The 19,974-nt window shown below is 40.0% G+C and overlaps 1 protein-coding gene across 2 annotated transcripts in view; it reads right to left on the bottom strand.

The window, feature by feature from the left end:
• The window catches only part of LOC129053077 (transmembrane 9 superfamily member 2-like), a 71,542-nt gene extending 57,273 nt beyond the window's left edge, over positions 1-14,269 (bottom strand). The window contains exons 1-3 of one of the 2 annotated variants that reach the window (XM_054545134.1): positions 10,810-14,269; positions 8,813-8,892; positions 4,306-4,363 (exon numbers count right to left, since the gene is read on the bottom strand). In XM_054545134.1, the coding sequence (XP_054401109.1) occupies positions 4,306-4,363; positions 8,813-8,892; positions 10,810-10,901 (230 nt within the window). In that variant the 5' untranslated portion in view covers positions 10,902-14,269. Of the gene's footprint in view, positions 1-4,305; positions 8,787-8,812; positions 8,893-10,809 lie in introns of those variants that run through there. The other variant, XR_008518202.2, reaches the window with a different exon arrangement.
• Between the last annotated feature and the right edge of the window lie 5,705 nt (positions 14,270-19,974).

Below are 19,974 nucleotides of genomic sequence, written 5' to 3'. Positions count from 1 at the left end.
AGCCTAGGCAATTTCTTATAAAGTCAAACATACTTTTCATATGACTGAGCAATTCCACTCCTAAGTATTTACCCAAGAGAAATGAAAACTTATGTTCACATAACAACCTGTTTTATAAATGTTTTACAGCAGTTATGGCATAACCATCAAAAACCATCAAAAACTGGAAATAACCATCAAAAACTGGTTATTTATTCATAACCATCAAAAACTGGAAATAACCTAAATGTTCTTCATCTGGTGAATACATAAACTGTGGCACATCCCATACAATGGAGTACTACTCAGTAATTAAAAAGTAAGAAGTGAAATAAACCAGATCCAAAGGGCTCTATTTGACTCACTCTATGGCTTATTTATATGACATACTAAAAAAGGCAAAACTCCAGGGGTCGAGAACAGACTCATAGCTGCCAGGGTTTCAGGTCGGGGAAGGGGTTGACTACAAAGGGTTAGCACGAGGGAAGTTTTAGACTGATGGAATCTTTCAGCATCTGGATTGTGGTAGTGCTTCCACGACTCTATGCATTTGTCAAAACTCAAAGCATTGTACACTAAAAAGAATGAATTTTTGAAATAAGTATATATTTAAATAGCATGTCTGCGTGTGGTTCTTTGCATTATGTGATAACTGCAACATTATCTCAGGAATAAAATATATAATCATTTTTAAATTTACAAAAAAATTTCTAAAAAGCGTAAGTGGTGGGCCCAAGGGGTAGAAAGGGAAGAGCCAAATATATTTATAAGCAGAAAAAAGGGGCCTCAGTGGAGAGATAAAGTAGATATGCAAGAAAGGAGCAGTAATGAATTCAACAAGACTGTGAAAGAAATGGAAGGGAATAGAATCAAGCACAGAAGCGGCCAAGTTCTAAGTATCTTTCAAATCATAAATTAAGCATTATTACCTCCACAAAGCCTTCCCAGGAGCCCCAAAGTAGAAATTACCTTTTCCTCCCCTGAAACTCTACATCATTTTAAACATACTGTCTGATAACTCTTCCTAATTACTATGAAATAGAATTATTACTATTTTACATGTCTTATCTCCTGTTCCTGCCCCAACAACCCACTAGATTATAAATTATTTGAAAGCAAAGTTTCAGGAGCAATTTATACTTCTTTCCTCCACAGTGCTTTGGATTGTGCTTTAAATATAGTAAAAATAAAAACAAAACAAAACCGCAAAACCCACAATAAGGATGTTGAGTAAATAATGCAGACAGTAGTAGATGGTTTACTGATTGATTCTTGCATGTGATATTCTTTGTATTACAATGCAGTATAATGACTTTTGCACAATGGCACTCTTGTTGTCAAACGTATTCAGTTACGGATTCATCTGAGTCTTGAATTTGAAGCAATAAACGTTTGAAAAAATGTCAAGGACATCAGTTACTTACATAAATACATTAAAAAGTTCACCTCGGCTGGGCGCAGTGGCTCATGCCTGTAATCCCAGCACTTTGGGAGGCCGAGGCGGGTGGATCACCTGAGGCCAGGAGTTCAAGACCAGCCTGGCCAACATGGCAAAACCCTGCCTCTGCTAAAAACACAAAATTTTTATTAGCCAGGCGTGGTGGCACGCACCTGTAATCCCAGCTACTCGGGAGGCTGAGGTAGAAGAATCACTTGAACCTGGGAGGTGGATGTTGCAGTGAGCCGAGATTGCACCATTGCACTCCAGCCTGGGTGACAGAGCAAGACTCCGTCTCAAAAAAAAAAAAAAAAAAAATCACCTCAGGTAAGACCACCTATTCTAATTCCCTTGAAAAGTTATAGAAAAAGCAGATGGCTCTACAAGATTGGGGGTGGTGGGTGCATTAGGTGCATTTTAAGTTAAGTCAAAAGCATAATTTTAAAAAAAAGGCCGGGTGCAGTGGCTCATGCCTGTAATCCCAGCACTTTGAGAGGCTAAGGCAGGTGGATCACGAGGTCAGGAGATCGAGACCACCCTGGCTAACACGGTGAAACCCCGTCTCTACTGAAAATACAAAAAAAAAAAAATAGCTGGGCGTGGTGGTGGGTGCCTGTAGTCCCAGCTACTTGGGAGGCTGAGGGAGGAGAACGGCATGAACCTGGGAGGTGGAGCTTGCAGTGAGCCGAGATTGTGCCACTGCGCTCCAGCCTGGGCAACAGAGCGAGACTCCATCACAAAAAAAAAAAAAATTCTGGCCAGGCATGGTGGTGTCATGTCTGTAATCCCAATATTTTGGAAGGCCAAGGCAGGAGAAGCACTTGAGGCCAGGAGTTCAAGACCAGCCTGGACAACACTGCAAGATGCTTTCTCTACAAAAACTTAAAAAATTAGCCAGGCATGGTGGTACACATCTGTAGTCTCAGCTATTTGGAAGGGTGAGATGGGAGGACCGCTTGAGCCCAGGAGGTCGAGGCTGCAATGAGCCATGGTTGGGCCACTGCTCTTCAGCCTGGGCAACAGTGAGACCCTGTCTCAAAAAAAATAAAAATTCTGAGGTACATGTATTTAATGTGCAAGTTTGTAATGTTCAATTCTATCAATGACCTGTTTTTTTCTTTCTGTACATATGCTTACTCATCTTTCAATGATCTTATTTCCATGGAGTTTAGGGATAAATAAGCCACATGTAGATAAAATATTATCAGGTTACTGAATGTATCACTGAATTGCATCATTGATGGCATTATACTCAGTTACAGAGCATTATGAATTCATCTACTCTCATTTTGTCACTAATCAGTATATCATGTCCATGTAACTGAATTTACTCTGTAAAATTTTTAGTGTAGGACCTCTTTTCCTATTATGATACACTTCCATCATTAAGGACGTGGAAATTTTGTTACAAATAGTAAGTTAAGTACCACATAACAGTTAAGATATAATTCATTACTACTTCCTTAAAAACAAAACAAAAAGACGGTCCTTCAGAACATATCAAGGAGACAATTTTTTTCTTTCTATGAATGAATGAAACATGCTATGGAATGAATTGTGCACATCCCTCCCCCCCGCCGCAAATTCATATGTTGAAGCCCTAACCTCCAATGTGATTATACTTGGAGATGGGGCTTTTCAGACCTAAGTCGGTCCCTATGATGGGATAGTGCCCTTATAAGTAGAGACAGCTCTATCTCTATCTCTCTTCTCTTCTCTCTCTCTCTCTCTGTCTCTCTCTCCACCCTGCCATGTGAGGACACAGGGATAAAGGCAACCATCTGCAAGCCAGGAAGAGAGCTCTGACCAGAAGCCAACTATGCTAGCATCCTGTTTTTAAGCCACTCCGTCTATGGTGTTTTGTTATGGCAATCCAAGCTGACTAAGACAAAAACATATCAAGGAATTTGGAGACAAAACCCTAAGCAATTCAGCACTTTATCAGTCAAGTATTGCAGGAAGAGGAATGGATAGGATGCAGGAGAGGGGACACTGAGTTACATACAGCCTGGCCCTTTTACTGACTTCAAGTGAGACCCAGAACAAGTTGCTCTTTAGTTCGTAGTTTGGCTACAGATTCTGCATCTATATAATTACGACACTAGATAAGCTACTCTCACAGCCACTGCACAGCATCACTCCCACCCTCACTTTGACTATGACTGTACCTTGCAACTGCAGTCACTAACGACGCTGCAGTAACTAGGTGAGACAGGAAGAAATAATCACTGAAGGCAGCAACAAGGAGAATAACAAATGTCATGCATAAATTGCAAGTCTAGCATGACAGAATGCAAAATGTATAACTGAGATAAACATTTATAAAATCTGCTTCAAAAACAAAGATCAAAATTGAATACTGGCCAGGAGTGGTGGCTCATGTCTGTAAATCCCAGCACTTTGGGAGGCTGAAGCAGGTGAATCACCTGAGGTCAGGAGTTCGAGATCAGCCTGGGCCAACATGGCGAAACCGCATCTCTACCAAAAATACAAAAGTTAGTTGGGCATGGTGGTGTGCACCTGTAGTCCCAGCTACTAGGGAGGCTGAGGTGGGAGGACCACTTGAGACTGTGAGGCAGAGATTGCAGTGAACCGAGATTGTGCCACTGCACTCCAGCCTGGGTGACAGAGTGAGACCCTGTCTCAAAAAAAAAAAAAAAATTGAATACTGCACCACCATCACCATCTCTTTGTACTAAAGCTTAAGACGTACAAAAAAATAAAAAGAATGCAGATACAACAGAAAGGGAATGCTGTGACTACACAAAGCACAATGGTCATTCATGTCCTTCCTACTTTTTGTTATAGTATACAACGATGTTTTTTTCCAAGATGAAGTATAAGGAAGCATATAATTGCACAAGGAAAAGAGAACGTGAGATACTAACCCCAGACATAATAGTGCTGTCAGCAAGGCATTTGTCTTCCACTTAACACCCCTAAATGCTAAGGAAGTAAAAAACAGAATAGTTACTTTACCAACTTGATTTAGTCCACTTTACAAATACTTTAGAGTAATCAAGGCACAATTAAATTTTCATAAGTCGGCTAAAATTCCCCCATGCAATTTTTTTTATTTTTTACTTCACAGCCTTTTAATTTCTACATTTCACACGACAACTTCCTGGAATAATAACAGTTGTAATGTTTACTCTTATACATTATAGCAGACACATATCTGGCAGGGGTTCCCAGAAGGACCCATAACACAATGGCACAGGTCATTAAAGCTCCTCCATTGGCAGGAGAAGGAAAACCAAGGCAGGCCAGACTTAAAGGCACAAAAATGAAATAGAAAACCAGCAACAATAATAGTCTCAAAAGTACATAGGACTTCATAAGAAATTAAGCACAACCTTATTAAGACATTATATGAAACAGCACACAAGGCAATTATCTAATGGGAGTACTACAAGCAAGGGATGCTACAAGCAAATGTTATTTGCTTGGCTAAGTACTTGACACTTTTTCTTAATGAAAAAGTCTGATTTTCCATTCAAGGTAAGTGGAAGTAAGTTTTCATAAGTTGAATTAGCCTTAATTTCACTGTCTAAATCAAAATTACACAAAGTATCTCCCCCTTTCCCACTTCGGTAGTCACTCCAAAAACAGCACTTCTTTTTTTCCCCAAAGAAATTTCCTTCTGTTTCCTTTTATTCAAGCTGAGGAATGAAAAAAAAATCAAAGTGAGAATTGGTCTCAGGAAAATATAACCCTAAAAGCTGATTTTTGAAATTATCATTGACATCTGAAACATCTAATGAGCCATTTTTTACAGCAGCTTTGTTTACGAAAATCACTACTCTGGCTATCAAAAACTGACAAGCTCAATTTTTAGTTTATAAATGAAGGCACTAGGGTTCATCAGCCATTGTGAGCCCACTACAGATGCCATTCCATTTATGCACTTAAAGACCAGCACTTAGGCTTGCTATAGCATTTCAAAATGTTAGCTTTTAAATCATGAACTCCCTTAGCCCACTTAAAATATGATTCTGCTCACGTACTGATTTTAAGAATGCGTTTATTTTGCAAAGCAAGGAATATACATATTGGAGTTTACAATAAACTATTCAGAACTAAAGAAGCTACGGAAGGTGCTTGATATAGGAAGATACTTAGACTAATATCCTTAATTTGAGAAGACAGAAATGTAAATATTATAAAACACAGATTTCCTTTAACTTTAGGGTATAATTTTCCAAGTCCCTTTGTACAAAGGAATCAAAGTTTAACATATGCCGGCAGCTTACTATGAATGTTTAAGACATATCTGAGTGTACTCATTTAAAGTAATAAAGGTAACAAACAAAATTTGTGTTCCTTGACCCAGGAAGGCTGACAGCAACATTGCGTTCTTTGGGGGCCTGAAAACAACTGCATGAATCATCTTCCAGCCAAACTCCTGCTGGGCATCCTCCCACACATAAGAAAGTCTCTAACAAACATACAAGATACTATGACAGAAAGTTACAAGAGCTCTGAAAGTTAGTTGAAACAGAATTTTCCTTTAAAGCAGACTAACTGGAAACCAATGGCTCATTATGAATTTAGCAGGTCTCTGAAAGGTACATGATCCTGCCACACAAATGAATCACTCCCTTACTCGAAGTTTTGCATCCGAGGGAGTGTGTTAATTACATAAAACACACAACTGATTTACTTTTCATGAAGAAAGCAAAATGATTTAACCTACATAAGGAACTTGACCAATGTTATAGCAATTAAAAACTGACCAATACACAAGTGGTCACAAGAGTCAAAACAGTATAAACAGTATAACCTAAATTATAGTATTTTGCAATGTTTGATATTGCTATCTCATACTTCTAATCAATGAAAATCTTTAATAATGATATTTTGAGAGTTCAGAAACACATAAAAAGGAGTATAACCAAAAAGTTGATAACAAACAACTCTCTAATAAACCTCCCTGTTCTTTTAAAAAAATTTACTCAACTCTGTACTTTCTGATTTGGTATAACATACAAAATCACTAGGCATAAAAAATGTGTTGTATTCAAGGTGCAATACTCTAAGTAGAAATATAACATTGATGAAGACTGGGCAGAATAGGCACTTAAGTATTTGCTGAATCAAACATATGCATTTTTACTTATGGGAGAATTCATCTTATTATATCTGATAATATCTTTATGGAGAATCCTTAATATGATGATAGCCACCATTCCAGATAAGAAAAGAATAACAACAAAGGAATTCACAATACTAGAAAATTTAAGAAAGAAAAAAAGAGAAGTTAAATCTCAAAACTTCCTAATTGAGCACTGAAAAAAATGCACGTACATATAAAAGAAAGACATTCAAATTATCATTATGTAAATCAGTTTTCTAACGTTAAATTTAGATCAATGACTGAATGCATCAATATATTCAGTGAACTTAAAGTTATGTTACAAAAGAGTATTATAAATAAAGTAATAAAAGCAACACTATTCTTAAGGTTATTTTTAGAAAACTTTAAGAGTACCTTTCCAAAGAGAAATAAGTAAATAAGATCTGTAACACAAACTTAGTTTGGGAGCATGGAACTGACAACCTAAGTTCAGGAGACACAGGTTGAACTAATGGCTGACTGGCTTCTTAGCCAATGGATCAAGGCCATAGTCTTTAACTCTATTACTCTATCAGCTTCAGGGCAAAGATCCCAAGGACCACTTATCTACCAGCTCTTACTTACTGTTTCTAAAACTAAAACTTAAAAACTATCCCCAAAGCAAAGCCAATGCCTTCTGCCATCCCATCTCCCCAGCCAAACCCATACACACACAAAAAGTTTCACCAGAATCTATGAAAGGTCCAGCACTGTTTTAGTGAGATGCCAATAAGGCTACTGACGTCTAAATGTCTGTTAAATGTTGTAAGTAAATTAAGTCATGACAGAAACTAAAATACAGTACATTTGTTGTTACATTACTACTACTAGAAATTAGCCCTCATAATCTATCTAGAGGTCCTTCACTTTCACAACCCCTTTGGAGAAACCATTTAAAATAAATTGTATCTGAGGAGACTTCTGGGCCGTGACAAAATGGGATTGGAACTGTTGCCCAAACAGAAGCCTCTCTGAAAAAGCTACCATAGGAAGAAGCAAGAGGACAAGGAGCAGGAGGAGGAGGAGGAATAATAGGAACAAGGAAAGGAGAGGAAGGGTATTTTCATTTTAAAGTCAATGGGAGTATAAGGAGAATCATCACTCCAGAAGACCATACTCCTAGTATCACACCATTCCTTACTTTCACTTTTTGAATTTTTAATTTTAATTTTATTTTTAGAGACAGGGTCTCTCCATGTTGCCCAGGCTGGTCTTGAACTACTGTCCTTAAGTGATCCTCCCACTTTGGCCTCCCAAAGCCCTGGGATTACAGGTACGAGCCACCACACTGGGCCCTTACTTTCATTTTTACTTTTGTAATCTCCTTTGACCCATGATTGCTTTATTACAGGATATAAAGACAACAAGGAATAAAATACAATACAGATAAATTCACTTCTTTTTGACCAGCTTCTCTGTTCAGTCTCCTAAGTTACTAACTTCACATCCTACTCCCACTCTCAGCACTTTATCACAGCCCCAATCCATTATTATGTTCTCAGTCGGTCCATCCCTCACTGAGTCCATCCCATGTGAAACTACTCTTTCCATAGTCACAGGCTTCTAACTCTGTGGTTTCATCCTGTTGAAGATTCCTGAGGAATCAAGTCCTTTCACTCTGGATCCACTAGCATGTCCTCTGCCTTATTCACTGTTGAGCTCAGAGCCTACCATAGCATCACGATAGGGACTAAAAAGAGTAAATGGTCCTTCACTGGCAGACATTATCTCCATACGATCCTCTCCTCTATATGACCTGCCTTGATTACACAGCCACTTGAAGTTGTGGGTTTGTCATATGAAATCCTTTCACCCTTTTCTCATCCCTTCCCAGATTTTTATGACATCCCTACCTTCCTCTACACCAGCTGGTTACTATTTTTCCTAACTCTCTACTGTGCCTGAACTTTTTGAACTCACAAACAGAAGCTTCCATTCCATTTTATTTTTCATCTCTTGCACAGTGTCAACTTCCACAGTCATATCTCGCTGACTCCCCACCCCCATATTCATTCCATGCAGATGTAGTATCTCCATGACATTTCAGATTGCTCTTTCCCTTCAGCATAAATATTAACATATTTAAAACACATTTATCTTTTTTTTCATTGTGTATGTGGGGAGTGGAAGGGAGAAGAGGAGAGAGGAAACTACAGTCACAGGAGAAGGAAAAAGATGTAACCCAAGATCATCTGTGATAACAAAATACGTTAATTTAAATATATATATTTACATTTCTACCTCAAAACTACTTACTTTTTACTTCATGAAGTGCTTACCTAAACCACTGAATATTAGTATGAGGCAGAGACTCCAAAATCTAATCCCACTTAGAAGCCCACTTGACAGTTTTGCTTTCCTAAAACAGGAATATAAAATCATATGACCAAATGTTAGTTGAGTTTTTGCTGGTTATAATCCTGAAACCAATGGAAAAACGATTCTGCATGTACTTTCTCCATTTCTTTACTTTTAACTTCATGGAATTATATATGATCTACTTTGACATTTTTTAATTTTCTTTTTTCTTTTTTGTTTTTGTTTTTGTTTTGAGATGGAGTCTCACTCTGTCACCCAGGCAGGAGTGCAGTGACACGATCTCAGCTCACTGCAGCCTCCGCCTCCCAGGTTCAAGCGATTCTCCTGCTTCAGCCTTCTGAGTAGCTAGGATTACAGACATGAGCCACACCTGGCTAATTTTTGTATTTTTAGTAGAAATGGGGTCTCGCCATGTTGGCCAGGTTGGTCTCGAACTCCTGACCTCAGGTGATCCACCCGCCTCGGCCTCCCAAGTGCTGGGATTACAGGCATGAGCCAACATGCCCAGCCTTCTTATTTTCATTTCCTAATATTCTACCTCATTTAAAAGAGACTAGGAGGAAATAATTTTAGCTTGCTGCTATTCACCAATAATACCATCTCTTTGCTACTACTTTTCTGTAACCCTAAATCCACCCCATACTTCATTTCATTTTGTCCCTTTTGTCCTGATCATATTTCCATCTGCAAAGGTACACAAAAGTATATATAATGAGAGTCACTGTAGCTTTGTCTGTAAATTTAAAAACCTAGAAACAACCAAATATGCCCATCACAATGAGAATAAACTATGGTAATCCATGCAAATAATATGCAACCATTAAAAAGAATGATGTGCATCTATAAGTGACAATATCTCTATGAAATAGCATTAAGTGAAAAAGAAAGGTGAAAAGTATGTGTGGCAAGATTCCACTTTTTCCCAAGAATATGATATACATATCTTGTAGGTACAAATATTTTTCTGGAAGGATAAATAAGAAAAAATAATGCTTATACTGTTAGATAGAGAGAGTAGGAATTGGAGGGTAAAGGAAGGGAGAGATTTACTTATACCTTGTCTATTTGGTTTGAAGTCTTCACCATATACAAATATACAAATGTTATTGATATTACTTAAATTCAACTAAAAGACAACTTGCTTCACTGCAACCCACCAACTCCACCCTCTGCAAATAGGTTTGTTATTAGAGTATTTTGTTTGATTATAAAACCTTGTTTAACTACTTAATCCATCATTTGTTTTTTGTTGTTGTTTTTTGGTTTTGGGTTGTTTTTGTTTCTGTTTTTGAGACAGAGTCTTGCTCTGTCGCCCAGGCTGGAGTGCAGTGGCATGATCACGGCTCACTGCAACCTCGACTTCCCTGGCTCAAGTGATCCTCCCACCTCAGACTCTCAAGTAGCTGGGACCACAGGTGTGCGCCACAATGCCCAGCTAATTTTTTAGTTTTTCGTAGAGATGAGATCTCACTATGTTGCCATGGCTGGTCTTAAATTCCTGGGCGCCGCCACACCTGTATAATTTTTTTTTTTTTTTTTTGTATTTTTAGTAGAGACGGGGTTTCACCATGTTGAGCAGGCTGGTCTCAAACCCCTGACTTCAAGTGATCCACTCGCCTCGGCCTCCCAAAGTGCTGGGATTACAGGCGTGAGCCACCGCTCCCAGACACAAGTTATTTTTAAGCCTATTTCCTCATTTTAAAAAAAGTGATAATGTCTGCTTCATAAAACTGTTATAAAGACTAAATGAGATAGTGGTACATAAAACACCTAGCAGAGTAATTGGCACATAGCAAAGTTCAATAAATGTTAGAATCCATCTCCTTTGCAAGTTACAATGAGATGTGGGAGCCAAAAAAGCCAGGTGTATTAGTCAGGGTTCTCTAGAGGGACAGAACTAATAGGAGATATATATACATACATATATTTGAGGGTTTATTAAGTAGTATTAACTCACATGATCACAAGGTCCCACAATAGGCCAAGGTAGTCAGTCCGAGTCCCAAAAGCTGAAGAACCTGGAGTCCGATGTTCTAGGGCAGGAAGCATCCAGCATGGGAGAAAGATGTAAGGCTAGGAGGTTAAGCCAGTCTAGCCTTTTCACGTTTTTCTGCCTGCTTTATATTCTGGAAGTGCTGGCAGCTGATTAGATGGCGCCCACCCAGATTAAGGGTGGGTCTGCCCAGCCCACTGTCTCAAATGTTAATCTGCTTTGGCAACACCCTCACAGACACACCCAGGATCAATACTTTGCATTGTTCAATCCGATCAAGTTGACACTCAGTATTAACCATCACGGCAGGTCTTATATATTATGTAGAAGGCTAAATGTTTATTTGAAGTCTCATGTTGCAGATTAATACTTTGCCATCTGACACTTAAGGGGTGGGTATCACTTGTCAGAAATCCAAATACTTTTTAATGCAATATGCCTTTGATAAGAAATAAAGCTCTATACACTAATAAAAAAAAAAAAAAAAAAAAAAAAAAAAATTCCTGGGCGCAAGCAATTTGTCTACCTCAGCCTCCCAAAGTGCTGGGATTACAGGCACAAGTTATCACACCCTGCCCATTTCTTGTATTTTACATTTTTTGCATGTTAATTATTTTGGTGGTGAGTGCCTATTGTCCTAGACACCCAGGAAGCTGAGGTTGGAGGATCACCTGAGCCACGGAGTTTGTGGCTGCAGTGAGCTGTGACTGTGCCACTGAACTCCAGCCTGGGCAACAGAGTGAGACTTTGTTTCAAGAAAAAAAAAAAAGATTTTCTTTTATGTTGTAGTTTTCAGTACTGAATAAAACATGAGAAAACACAATTATGAATGAAGTTGTTTCTGCTGATGTGTGATCAAATTCAACCTGTCAAGAGCTTTAAGATATTGCCAATATATTATGATCTTAAATGATAATCCCCGGCCGGACACGGTGGCTCATGCCTGTAATCCCAGCACTTTGGGAGGCAGAGGCGGGCAGATCACCTGAGGTCAGGAGTTCAAGACCAGCCTGACCAACATGGAGAAACCCTGTCTCTACTAAAAATACAAAATTAGCCAGATGTGGTGGCACATGCCTGTAATCCCAGCTACTCGGGAGGCTCAGGCAGGAGAATAGCTTGAACCCAAGAGGCAAAGGTTGCAGTGAGCCAAGATCGCTCCATTGCACTCCAGCTTGGTCAACAAGAGCGAAACTCCATCTCAGAAAAAAAAAATTATAACCCCCAATAAATACTTAAGCCATTATTGCAGTGTTATTACCCCTCAAGTCCATGGCATGATCTTAGCAAAAGAAAAATACAGGCACAGATTGGCCAAGCTATGCTTGAAATATCTTTGGATTTTTTTTTATGAAGTTTGGGGCATATGAAGAAAGTCACTATATGTTGTTTTTTTAAAAAATAAAAACCCAAATGAAAGATTTTAATTAAAATGAGTTTTATATGAACGAAAAATAAGCCAGAAAAAAAAGATTAAAGAAACAAAAATTTGGAAAAAAATTACTACGAATGTTTTTATCTTTTTATTTTTCTTTTTTGTGACAGCGTCTTGGCTCTGTCACCCAGGCTGGAGTGCAGCAGCTCGACTTCCCCTGGCTCAAGTGGTCCTCCCACCTCAGCCTCCCAAGTAGCTGGGACTACAGCCATGTACCACCACTACTCTTAGATAATTTTTATATTGCCAGCGCTGGTCTTGAACTCTTGGCTCAAGCCATCCTCCCACCTCAGCCTCCCAAAGTGCTGGGATTACAGGCGGGAGCCATCGCACCCAGCCTAAACAAAAAAAAATAAAAACATAAGAAAAAGCTTTTTTAAAATGGGCTTTAATCCTACAATAGATTTGAGGTAAATCCTGATGACCACATGACCATTGTTAACACTACCAGTGACGGGACAGGTTAGCATCATGTGCCTCCTCAGGTATTCCTACCAAGAATGCAGATATCTGGTCATGAGGAAACATCCTTAAGACTCAAGATGATAGTCATCATACAGAACGTAATGTCTGTACCCTTTAAAAATTTCAAGGGTATGAAAGACTAACGAACTTAGTCTAGATCGCAGGAGACCAAAACCATAATCCTGGATAGGACTGTGAACCAGAAAGGGAAAGAGTGACACTGTTGACCACCTGGTAGAATCTGCATGGATGGATATGGATTGGACAGTATTGATTCCTGATTCAGAGGGTTGTATGCTGGTAGGAGAGTGACCTCGTTTTGAGGAAGTACCCTCTGGAGTGTTTAGGGGTGATTAGACAACCTCTAGCTCTCAGATTCAAAGACTAATGATAACGGACACCCACCCAGAAGAATGAACAATGAAGCAAATGAGGTACAGTGTTAACAGTCGGGATATCTGGCTAAAGGGACTACTGGAATTCTTTGTACTATTCTGGCAATTCTTCTGTAAGTCTGAAACTGTTTCAAAATAAATTATTTTTTAAAAAATCCTATAAGAAAATCATAATTTATAGAACTGATAAATCAAAAGGTAAATACTTCATGAACGAACTTAGCCTTCTATTAAAATATTGTTGCATTTTTCTAGGAACTCCTTTAAAAAATATTTTTGCAACAGTAAAATGTAAGTTATTTTGTGAAAATTTGAATTACATGCATCTCTTTACCAGCCTATCCATTGGTTTAACTCAGTTAATTCGTATCATTTAAAAAAAAAAAAAAAGAGCAGTACTTTCAAACACGCACTATGAAGTTTGGATTTTAAGTACAAAGAGGGCCAGGGCAATCTGCAATTGCTATACAGTCATTTTTTGCACCAAACATTGCCATCTACTGGAAATAACAGACCACAACACACATTACTTTTCCGTAGGAAAGTAAAAAATTATTTAAAAATCCTAAGGCATATTTGAGAACAAAATGACAAATGCGAAAAGATAACTAAGTGGTAGAAACTATTTTTAACCCATTTAAAATGAATGAATTATCCTGTATTCTTTACATTCTAGAGTTTCAAAATCTTTTATAAGACAGCAATTCTCATAGTATCATATGAGGTAAACAGGTCTCTAACGTTGGTAATAATGGAGGCACAAGAAGCAAATGTAGAAACATACAAGACTTCTTGATCCATGACACAGTACCCTATGATAGGTCTCATTCAATAAAAATTCATGAAGGGGCCGGACGCGGTGGCTCACGCCTGTAGTCCCAGCACTTTTGGAGGCCGAGGCGGGTGGATCACTCGAGTTCAGGAGTTCGAGACCAGCCTGGGAAACATGGCGAAACCCCGTTTCTACAAAAAATACAAAAATTAGCGGGGCATGGTGGCGCGTGCCTGTGCTCCCAGCTACTTGGGGGGCTGAGGTGGGAGGATGGCGTGAACTGGGAGGTCGAAGCTACAGTGAGCCGAGATCGCACCACTGCATTCCAGCCTGGGCGACAGAGTGAGACCCCGTCTAAAAAAATAAACAATAAAAATGTAAATTAAAAAAAAAATCATGCAGGGACTCAAAAAAGAAATCAAGCCGGCCGGCAATTCGATCTTCTAGTCCAGTTGTTCTCAACAAGAGGAGCAGCACCCTCTAGGGGGCACAATGAGAATGTGCAGCGACGCTGCTGGTATTGAGTAACAGAGATGTCCTGCAAGGCACAGGGAGATCCACACAATGGAGAACTGAGAACTGTACAGTGTCTTACAACTCTTTCAAATGCCCCACTCAACTTTCATGTGGGTGCAAAACTGCTTATGATTACCTGAGCCTAGATTCTAACTCAGCCACACCTTTATTTTATTTTATTTTGAGACAAGGCCTCTGTCTGTTGCCCAGGCTGGAGTGCAGTGGTGCAATCACTGCTCACTGCAGCCTCGACCTTCCAAGCTCAAACGATCCTCAAACCTCAGCCTCCTCAGTAGCTGGGACCACAGGCGTGCCACTACGCCTGGCTTTTTTTTTTTTTTTTTTAATAGACAGGGTGTCACTCTGTTACCCAGGCTGGTCTTGAACTCCTGGGCTCAAGTAATCCTCCCACCTCAGCCTCCCAAAGTGCTGGGATTATAGGCGTGAGCCACTGCACCCAGCCCTAACTCCCTTTTACAGATAAAGTATTTTTACACGGTTTCAATATTCGCTGATATTTTTTCCCAAGAACACAACTACCATGTCAGTTGAAGGAAAATGGTACATGTTTGGCTTGGAATTTTGCCAAAATTAATCATTTCAGAAAATCATGGCATCATTTAGAGTTATGTGGTATTAGAGCCACCAGTGCATACTATTTTTATATGCATGTGTTGCCACATTTACAATAATTATACCCATGGGTGCAAGCATCTGACAACGACTGAAATATATACCTAAATACATATTTTATTAAAGGTTACCTCCCTTTTGTTTCTACTTTATATTGTAGTTAGGATGTTATATTGATGTTTATTGAAACTATGTATATAGAAAAGTTTCATTATCTCTTACATATTAGCATCATTTTAAAATAGTAAAAGGAGAGTTATAAACTACTTGTTAAACGAGGACATCGGCTGAGCGTGGTGGCTTACGCCTGTAATCCCAGCACTTTGGAGGCTGAGGAGGGTGGATCACGAGGTCAGGAGTTGGAGACCAGCCTGGCCAACATAGTAAACCCCATCTCTACTAAAAATACAAAAAAATTTGCTGGGCATGGTGGCAGGCGCCTGTAATCCCAGCTACTTGGGAGGCTGAAGCAAGAAGAATCACTTGAACCTGGGAGGCAGAGGTTGCAGTGAGCAGAGATCGCGCCACTGCACTCCAATCCAGGTGACAGGTGACAGTACGAGACTCTATCTCAAAAAAAAAAAAAAAAAGAGGACATCACTGTGAAAGAGGACATCACTTTGATTTGGGTTGAAAATTACAAATCGAGTTCAACTCCCTCAATTTATTATGGTGAAACTGAGATCCAGAGGGGAAATTTTGGAATTCTCAATTCAGTTAATGGTCCATGCTTCCTGAAAATCAAAGCAATGCCATATATATATACACATATATATACATATACATACACATATATACATATACATACACATATATACACATATATACATATATACACATATACATATATACACATATATATACATATATACACACACACACACACTTTTTTTTTTTTTTGAGACACAGTCTCACTCTGTCACCCGGGCTGGAGTGCAGTAGTGCAATCTTGGCTCACTGCAACCTCCACCTCCTGGGTTCAAGAGATTCTCCACCCTCAGCCTCCCGAGTAGCTGGGATTACAGGACCCTACCACCATGCTGGGCTAATTTTTGTATTTTTAGTAGAGATGGGGTTTTGCCATGTTGTACAGGCTGGTCTTGAACTCCTGACCTCAGGTGACCGTACCTGGACACAATGCTTTAAATTTAGCTAGGGTCCTAGGCTAGCCAACAAATGGAGCTTATGTAACTCAAATATATAGCTAACATTAATGTGATTACAACGAAACCAAAAAGCCTTTGTTTGGTGATATAAAAACAGTACATTTTTGGCCGGGCGCAGTGGCTCATGCCTGTAATCCCAGCACTTTGGGAGGCCCAGGCATGTGGATCACCTGAGGTCAGGAGTTCAAAACCAGCCTGGCCAACATGGTGAAACCCCACCTGTACTAAAAATACAAAATTAGCCGGGCATGGTGGTGCATGCCTGTAATCCCAGCTATTCGGGAGGCTGAGGCAGGAGAACCGCTTGAACCCAGGAGGCAGAGGATGCAGTGAGCCAAGATTGTGCCATTGCACTCCAGCCTGGGCAACAAGAGCAAAACTCTGTTTCAAAAAAAAAAAAAAAAAAGACAGTACATTTTTAAAGCAAAGTATTATGAATAGAAACACCTTATCATGGCATTCAATAATTCATAATAGGCCCTCAATGTTCATAATTCATAATAGGCATTCAATAAATTCATAATAGGAACTCAGTTCATAATAGGCACTCAAGAAACATACAAATTGATAAACAAAAGGTCTTCACTCAAACGTTAACCTTTATGACTCATCTCTCCTGAACAAATGTATTATAAATCCCAAATTTTACACCGGTTTGGGAACCTGTATTATTTTCTGAAAACATTAAAGTGCATTTTCATGACAGTTAATTAAAAAACAAAATAGGGCCGGGCGTGGTCGCTCACACCTGTAATCCCAACACTTTGGGAGGCCAAGGTGGGTGGATCACTTGAGGTCAGGAATTCGAGAGCAGCCTGGGATAGTGAAACCCTGTCTCTACTAAAAATACAAAAATTAGCTGGGTGTGGCAGACGGTACCTGTAATCCCAGCTACTCGGGAGGCTGAGGCAGAATTGCTTGAATCCGGGAGGCAGAGGTTGCAGTGAGTCAAGATCACGCCACTGCACTCCAGCCTGGGCAACACAGAGAGCCTCTATCTCAAAGAAAAGAAAAAAAAAAACAGGCCAGGTGCAGTGGTTCACACCTATAATCTCAGAACTTTGGGAGGCCAAGGCAGGTGGATCACTTGAGGTCAGGAGCTCGAGACCATCATGGCCAACACGGTGAAACTCCGTCTCTACTAAAAATACAAAAATTAGCCAGGCATGGTGGCCCGTGCCTGTAGTCCCAGGTACTCGGGTGGCTAGGGCACAAGAATCACTTGAACCTGGGAGGCGGAGGTTGCAGTGAGCTGAGATCGTGCCACTGCACTCCAGTCTGGGTGACAGAGCAAGACACTGTCTCAGGAAAAAAAAAAAAAAAAAAAATTCAAACTAAAAATTATTATATTGCCTTTGAACTTCTCTGTGTCTAGGCTTGATCAGGGGCTCAGACCCACAAGCTCAGCTGATGATTACAGGCTCTGGGTCCAAACAGCAGTTTGCAGGTGGCTGCAGCAAGGTGGTAAGACAAGTACAGGAGAATGGAGATCGTGATCCAGGTGACTGAGGAGCCACAACTGTTGCATGGCTCTGACATCTGGAAGTGCTTCATCATGTGCATGGAGTTTAGCTTCCTGTCCATGTTCCCCAACCCCAACCCTGTGTCAGGATTGCATCTCCCCTCTCCACTGGCCACATGAATGTCTTTGTGTGCCATAGCCGGGCATGGTGGTACATGCCTATAATCCCAGCTACTTGGGAGGCTGAGGCACCAGAATCACTTGAACCCGCGATGCGGAGGCTGCAGTGAGCCAAGATCACACCACTGCACTCCAGTCTAGGCGACAGAGTGAGACTCTGTCTCAAAAAAAATAAAATAAAAAGATGTCTTTGTGCACCAGACACATCTAAGACAGTGTGTTTCTCCCAGTCAAGGGCCTAGAATCAAACAGGATCTGGTGAAATTTTCTGTATTGCAAATGAGAAGCAGCAAAAGGGAGGGGGGGGGGGGAAAGCATGTAGAAGCACAGAGGAAAGGAAACAGATGCTACACATGAGGTGGTTTAGATCCGTGCCAATATGGCAGCCACTGGTCCTATGTGGCTCTTCAGCACTTGAAATGTGTCTGGTCCTAAGGGGATGAGCTGTAAGTGTAAAATATACACCAGATAAGATATTTCTGTGCCCCCAAAATGCTATATAAACACTGTACTCCAGTGAATGAATACGTTTCTCACAAGGATATGTGTTAGCAGTTTTGAAACTACATGTACGCTAGGGTTGAATAAATAAGTCAGTGCATCATAGATGATGAGAGCCAGGTTTCTCACTTTCAGGTAAAGAAATTACAACTAAACCAGGGGGAAAAGGCTAGAAGAAATGCTGTGGTGCTGGATGAGGGTCTGAGATATCATATGAACTCATGTTTATTTACTTATTTGCCTTTATATTTTTCCATTAGCAGTTAGCAAGTAGTCTGTAGGGTGATACTATAGGCTGTAGGGTGTACAGTCTATAGAGTGATACCTTGCCACTGTTAAGAATAACCAGTTTCCCCAACACTCATTCACCTACAATTTTAACATTCATTGATCACATTGACCTGAATCAATATTTAATTGGAGGTTGAAAAACTAGTGATTTTCAAATTCTATCATTCCCACTGAAACAATTCAATAAGTGATGACTAGGTAACTCAGCTAGTTGACAAAATCCTTCATAGCCCATAATGCAGGTTAAGTTCTTTTATACTTACAGTTACCAAGATATGAAGCTTTGCTTCTAATTTGAACACTGAAAGTTTCAGGTATGTTGCAGGTTCTGAGGATTTTGTGAGCTACTCTAAGACACAACCACCATGGGTACCTGGGGTAGCCAAAATGGCATCCATAGTGGGATCTAAATGCTACCCTAACCTAAGAGAGTACTCCAGGCAGGGCACAGTGGCTCACACCTGTAATCCCAACACTTTGGGAAACTGGGGTAGGTGGATCACTTTAGACCAGGAGTTTCAGACCAGCCTAGCCAAAATGGCAAAACCCCATCTCTACTAAAAATACGGGGGGGAAAAAAAAGCCAGGCGATCCCAACTACTTGGGAGGCTGAGGTGGGTGGATCACCAGAGGTCAGGAGTTTGAGACCAGCCTGGTCAACATAGTGAAACCCCATCTCTACTAAAAATACAAAAATTAGCCAGGCATGTTGGATCACGCCTGTAATCCTAGCCAGCTACTCAGGAGGCTGAGGCAGGAGAATCGCTGGAACCCAGGAGGCAGAGGTTGCAACCAGGCGAGATCCCATCACTGTGCTCCAGCGTGGGCAAGAGAGCGATACTCTGTCAAAAAAAAAAAAAAAAAAAAAGGAAGGGAAGGAAGAGAAGGAAGAGAAGGAAGGGAAGGAAAGGAAGGAAGGGAACTCCAGAGTCGAACACATTTGTAAAATGCTAAGTTAGGCTCAGTCAAGACATTTCTTTACTATGAATGAGATTAGGAGACTTTTAAACACTTTAATAATGTGTTTTGTAAAGCTGAGAAAGGAGGCAGTAGAAAGTAGCATTTTCCAAACTTATTTGACTAGACTAGTGTTCTACATAATGCACTTTGGGAAATGTTGATATGCACTATTATAATTTTTTTTTAATAAAAAAAAAAGCATTTCTCCGGCCTGCATAGTTCACCCACCTCCCTTTCTTTCTGCCTCTGCTGCCGCCACGGTGCCCATAAAGAAGCTTATGGCAAAGGAGGGTTTAAACAACAACAACAAAAAAGCAGGTTCTGAAGTTCCCTCTTCATTGCATCCACTCTGT

This window comes from Pongo abelii, chromosome X (genome assembly GCF_028885655.2).
Source record: "Pongo abelii isolate AG06213 chromosome X, NHGRI_mPonAbe1-v2.0_pri, whole genome shotgun sequence".
Classification (NCBI taxonomy): Eukaryota; Metazoa; Chordata; class Mammalia; order Primates; family Hominidae; genus Pongo; species Pongo abelii.
Note: the sequence above shows the minus strand (reverse complement) of the source record. Positions and strands in the feature narration are given on the sequence as shown.